This window comes from Sander lucioperca, chromosome 7 (assembly GCF_008315115.2).
Source record: "Sander lucioperca isolate FBNREF2018 chromosome 7, SLUC_FBN_1.2, whole genome shotgun sequence".
Taxonomy (NCBI): Eukaryota; Metazoa; Chordata; class Actinopteri; order Perciformes; family Percidae; genus Sander; species Sander lucioperca.
The window spans coordinates 39,781,688-39,787,687 of NC_050179.1; the positions used below are offsets into that span (position 1 = coordinate 39,781,688).

The window sequence follows — 6,000 nt, forward strand, 5'->3', positions numbered from 1 at the left end:
ATTGTGATCACTGTTTCACTATCTTTATTATGACTATTATTGCCACCATTCACCACTCCCCCAACTGGTGCCGTCAGACACCGCCTACCAAGAGTCTGGGTCTGTCCAAGGTTTCTTCCTAACAAAAAAGGGAGTTTTTCCTTGCCACTGTCGCAATAGCTACTGCTAATGCTTGCTCTTGAGGCAACCACTGTAATAGTTGGGGCTTCGTAAAGTACAGAGTTTGGTCTAGACCTACTCTATCTGTAAAGTGTCTCGAGATAACTCTTGTTATGATTTGATACTATAAATAAAATTAAATTGAATTGAATTAAAGTGGGCGTGAAACTCCAGGGCTGAAAATGAGTCCCACTCCGGGCCTGCGCAATAGCATTCAGTTAACTAGACAAAAATAACATTCTGGTAGTGTCAATGAAAAAGTAGTACAAGATTGAAATGTGAATATAGGGAACATTTCCAGGGTCCACTGCCATACTACTACAGTACACATCCAAACATTTTGACCACCATTGTTTACACAGTTCCAAAGGAATTTTTCATTTCGAGCGCAATTACTTTTTATTAGGGCTGTCAAACGATTAATTTTTTTAATCGTGATTAATCGCTGAAGTTCTATAGTTAATCGCGATTAATCGCATATTTTATCACATGATTAAAATTCTATTATTTTGCATTTCAGAACAGTTTTTAAGTACATATTAACAATCAAAAGCAATTTTTACCAGTTTATCTTGATTGGGAATCAAATGAATGCAAAGAAAGTTACTTTATGAACTTGATTTTAAGATTTGTAGTTATTTATTTACTGTAAACAAAAGAAAAATGTGTAAATTCCTACCTAACTAAAAAGAAGTACCTAACTAAAAAACTAAAAATCCCTATCCTTACCAGAGTCAATCTAGTGTTTAGTAACTCCTAAATAATGTTGATTCCTCACTGACGTCCAGTGATCACCGGTTAATGAGACAGCGTTTGCACTCTGCAGCTGTTCCAGTGTGGCTGCTTTCTCCGTGTCGTACAAGCTGTGTGTCCGTGAAAACTACTGTCCCCTCGACGGCAACGAGACGGGTCAGAACACGCCAACCGTAGTACGTCTTTAAGAGTGCTTCGGCGATATTTTAATTCGGTTTTACACAATGTGCATATGGCTTTCGACTTGTCTACGAGCCGTCCGGGAGTTTTGGAAAATAAAAAGCTCCATTCAGAGTTATTGCTGCTGTGTTTCTCCATCATGCTGCAGCCTGCAGCAGCAGGATGTGTTACGAGGAAGTGGCAGCTTGATGATAAGTAACGGTGCTGCAAAGGGTCAAAATAGTAGCCTGTTAGGCAAGCCGAGTGAAGTGTAAAATAAATTAATAAATGGCGGCATTGCGATTAATGCAATTAAATAAAAATAATCGCATCACGTCGGCCTTTAATCTGTGTGAATTAAACAGGTTTTATTGAAAGTACTCAAGCCCTGAACTGCTACAAATATTTCTAGCCATAGTTCTATTATCTTTATTGTTACTATAATTGACACCGTTCATCATACCAACTGCTATAATTATTATTAATCATATTTCTCTATATCTGTAGATCTGTGTCAGTGTCTCTGTGTCCCAACCGGCAGCGGTAGATGGCTGCCCACCAAACTGTTGGGTCTTTGTAAATTATAGAGTGTGGTCTAGACCTACTCTATCTGTAAAGTGTCTTGAGAAGAGTGAACTCTTTGATTGACGATTTGATACTATAAATAAAATTGAATTTAGCTGACATTGAATTAAATGGCTTGATCATATTTACTGATACAAATAGAACAGAATGTGTCTTATTGTATCAGAAATTACGATCAAACAAAAGGTCAAACAAATGCTATGATAAAGAAACTATAAAACATCATTAGATAATGTCACGATTCTCTCGGGCTGAACCCAGAAGCAGACCAGGACAAGGTGAGTTGAGATAAGGTGAGTATTTATTTACAGAATTAAATGTGATAGCAGGAGAATCCAGGTGACGAAGCAGGCAGTGGAGGTGAGTTGGTGGGAGAGAATGAGCTGATCCAATCTTGATACGGCTGAGGTGGAGTGAATCTTCCGGGAGAGTAACTGTAGACAGAAGGGCACAAACAAATATCAAAGTAGCAAAACTGGTTTTAAGCAAACTGAGGCTGAGACGCTGGCACAACATACTGTTGGTGGCTAACGATCCAGCAGGGAATGGATGTCAGGTCAGCGCTTAAGTAGTGGAGAGGTGGTGATCAGGACCAGGTGTGCAGGTAGCTGATGAGATGCAGGTGTGGGTAGTAGAGAGGTCTCCTCCTTGCAATGTTGCCAGGCAACCGGACAGGGTGCGTTCAGGAAAGCAGGAAAACAGGCTCCAGGGCAGAATGCAGGCAACTCCAGCAGACTCACACAGCGGGATTCGTGACAGATCATCTATGTATATATGTAAATCTTTACATATCTAACATATACAACTGAATGGAAATAGCCCAAAACTGAAAACATGTCATTTTACTGAGTGACATGACATGTTATGCTACTGTACTGAAATTTATATGGAAGGAGAATATAAACAAACCATATGGTCCAGGGGGTAACTGCAGGCCTCTTCCTCCCAGTCATCTTCATCTGCCTCCTCCTGATCACTCTCTGCCTCTGTCCCTCTGCAGCCTCCTCTTCATCCCTCACAGTCAATTCTTCCTCTCCCTCTTCTCTTTCACTTATTTCTGCATCTCCTTCTGTGGTCTTCTCCTGCTCTGACCCGCCTGGTCTCTCCAGTTTACTGCCTTCTCCTTCTTCATTTCCCTCCTTCTCTTCCTCCTGTGCACTACTCAGAAATTTCTTAGCTGGCAGTATCCCCACTTCTATGCTTCAGCTAATATCTCCAGCTACTCTGGCCTGCAAAAGTCAAGATGTGAAAAGCTCTGGTTATCCTTGTATTACATTACACTGTAGGGCCCTGTAGCTAATAAGTAGCCTAACAAACAAAATCAGAAGAGATTTATTACATGTATACAACAGTTATGTTTAGACTAGCCTTCTTAATCCCATTGTATTTGTTGTTTTCCCAGTTTGACAGTAAAGGATGTCACCTAGTTTAATTTGTGCAGCCTTATTGCCATGATATGAGAGAGGAAGTGGGAAAAATACAGGGAACTCCTGGCTTGACCATAATTGTTTGGAAACTCCATAGTTTCACATTTTTAGAGTTTCACATCCACAGGAAGTGTTTTTTATGGTTCTGTAGTGACTCATCAGTGACGAGAAGCAAGTCAGGGACAGGTGTGTTTGTTGTGAATGTGTGTATTAGAGAAAAGAGAAGAGGACGGGTGCTGATTTCAGTACAAACAGCTTCTGTTCCTGTCAGTCCACACTTCATCTTTCCAGCTGTGAACATGCTGCTGCTGCTCCTACTGCTGCTCTCATCAGTGAGTTAAATCTTGATATCACACTATTAGAAACTTAGGATAACTAAGAAGATATATAGCACTTTATGATATTATGCTGAGGTGTGTTTTTTTGTTTGTGAGTGCAGTCTCTTCAGCTTCTGCGGAGGCTCCATGCAGAGCTTTCGCTGTCGCCTATATAAGTGGCCTGAAGTTTCTACTTGTGCGTTGGTGTGTGCGTCGATCTCTTTAAGAGAATAGCAGGGCCGGCAAGTGCGTGTATGTTCGTGTGTGTGTGTATGTGTGTGTGTGTGTGTGTGTGTGTGTGGGGAGTGTGTGGTAGAGTGAGTGAGAGAGTGACATGAATAGCTTTCAGAGTGAGTAGTGACTCTAGAGTCATAGTGAGAGAAACAAAGTGTCTCCCCTGTTCTTTCTGACCACGGTGGGAAATCTGGAGCAGGATTTGATTTCATGTTGTTTCTGGAGAAGGAGAACCAGGGGGATCGGGGTCGGGGGATATACAAAGCTACCAAGCTACAGCTGAGCGACGTGCGTCGCCATGACGTATAGTTAAATTTTTTGAGAGGCGCACGTCAGGCTAAAGCGTAGGGTTAATAGTTGACAACTAATCAATTAATCGATTAATATTGTATCATATCACATTGTATGTTTTATGTAAAGCACCTGTGATTGTTTTATCTGTGAAAATCGCTATATCAATAAATTCTACTTAAAGGGTAACTAACGTTTTTTCCAACCTGGACCCCATGTTCCTATGTTTTTGTGTCTGTGACTGATGGGAACAGCAATCTTTGACATTGGTCCAGTATTAACCCTTTGAGGTCTGAGGGCATTTTTTGATCTCTTCTTTTAAAGTTTTTTTTGTAAATATAATCTGATCCCCATGTGTTTCATATCAAAATGTTCAGAACAAACTCAGCTTTCTGTGCAGTGTTGCCCAAAATTGTTACAGAGCAATGATTAAAGAGATATTTTGGCCCAAATTTGCTACAAAGTGAGTTAATAGGGCAATTGTGCATCTTGTAGCTGTAGGGATCCTTTCCATAATGTTGTCAGAGACTTAGAATAATAATTAGATAACAGAGTGAGACATCTCACTTCTGTTCCATCTTTGTTGGGAGTCACACATGCGCAGTAGCTAGGTAAGGACTACTAGCCAGTCAGAAGCAGAGTATGAGGGCGTGCCCTGACAGTACCTAGGTAAGGACTACTAGCCAGTCAGAAGCAGAGTATGAGGGCGTGCCCTGACAGTACCTAGGTAAGGACTACTAGCCAGTCAGAAGCAGAGTATGAGGGCGTGCCCTGACAGTACCTAGGTAAGGACTACTAGCCAGTCAGAAGCAGAGTATGAGGGCGTGCCATGCTAGCAGCTAGGAGAGCATTATAACGTGTGTTCCAAAGTGACCACGTTTGTCTCTGAAGTAAAGGCTGGACTACAATAGAGCTGTTTGGAGCAGTTTGTGAACAGTGTTTTCTGTTGGAGATGGTAAGTCCCTTTGGGGGGGACTTTGGGCTTTTTCACTTTGTAAACCTATAACGTGCACAAAAAAGATATATAACCCAATAAAGGAAAGGGAAAAAGCCAAAAAGCATTATATGAGCACTTTAATACTGAATCAATGTCAAAGATTGTTGTTCCTATCAGTCACTTACACACAAATACATAGGAAAGTAGGGTCCATGTTGAAAAAAACGATAGTTACCCTTTAATCTTTGCAGCTCTAGCTGAGTTTTTTGTACACGTGTGCCTGCAGGGTGACGGCCAGGCTCAGCGCGTGCCAGGCCTGAAGAAGAACGGCTCGTGTGTTTGCGAGGTGAACTCCACCATGTGGGCGTTCCCTGCTGTGAGCTACGAGGCCGTGCTGCTGCAGGTTCAGTCCTGTGAAGGATCTCTGACCAGCCTGCAGAAACAGGTGACAACTACACAGGGCCCCACCCACCCGCACCAGCAGTCCAAATGAGTAAAGAAAAGCCAAAGATAGCAAAGAAATATCAGAAAAGTGAGACAAATTAATGAAACAAGCAAAAAATTAAAACAAGCAGTGAAAAGTATTTTTAGTAAACTGAAAGTAAATAAAAACTAAAACCAACAATCTAAAAACTACTGTAAAACTAAGAATATAAACTAAAACTTAACCTTTCTGAAAAACTCAAACTAAACTTAAACTAACAACTAACTAAAACTAAACTAAAATGAAAAACCTTTATTATAACCTTGGTCCAGTTCCACCTCTGAGTTGATGGATTATATGGATACACTGTACCACACTGGTTATGAAGCATTTATTATGATAGGACATCTCAATTTGATTCTGCAATAATGATTATTATGATTACTATCAGCATTTCTACAACCTGTAAACCTGAAGAAGTTTCAGTTTCAGTTTCTGTCTGTGTCTCCGTTCAGGTGGACTTGTCCAACCAGCGTCTCCCTGAGATCCAGGCTGTGATTCTGAACTTGACGGAGCGGCTGAAGCCTCACCAGTACCTGAACAACCAGGGCCTGTACACACACTTGGATCTGCACCAGCTGGGCCAGGAACTCAGCCAGCTGGAGAAAGACATCGGTGATATCCACAGCCAGTCTAACACCGCCCAATCCCAGA

The 6,000-nt window shown here is 41.4% G+C and overlaps 1 protein-coding gene across 1 annotated transcript in view; it reads left to right on the plus strand.

Moving 5' to 3' along the window:
- Positions 1–3,382: 3,382 nt before the first annotated feature.
- LOC116040127 (olfactomedin-like) overlaps positions 3,383–6,000 on the plus strand; it is a 6,614-nt gene continuing 3,996 nt past the window's right edge. Inside the window, exons 1-3 of the mRNA XM_031285362.1 lie at positions 3,383–3,415; positions 5,149–5,307; positions 5,802–6,000. The exon at positions 5,802–6,000 is cut by the window's right edge and continues 14 nt beyond it. Coding sequence (XP_031141222.1) covers positions 3,383–3,415; positions 5,149–5,307; positions 5,802–6,000 — 391 coding nt within the window. The remainder of the gene's footprint in view (positions 3,416–5,148; positions 5,308–5,801) is intronic.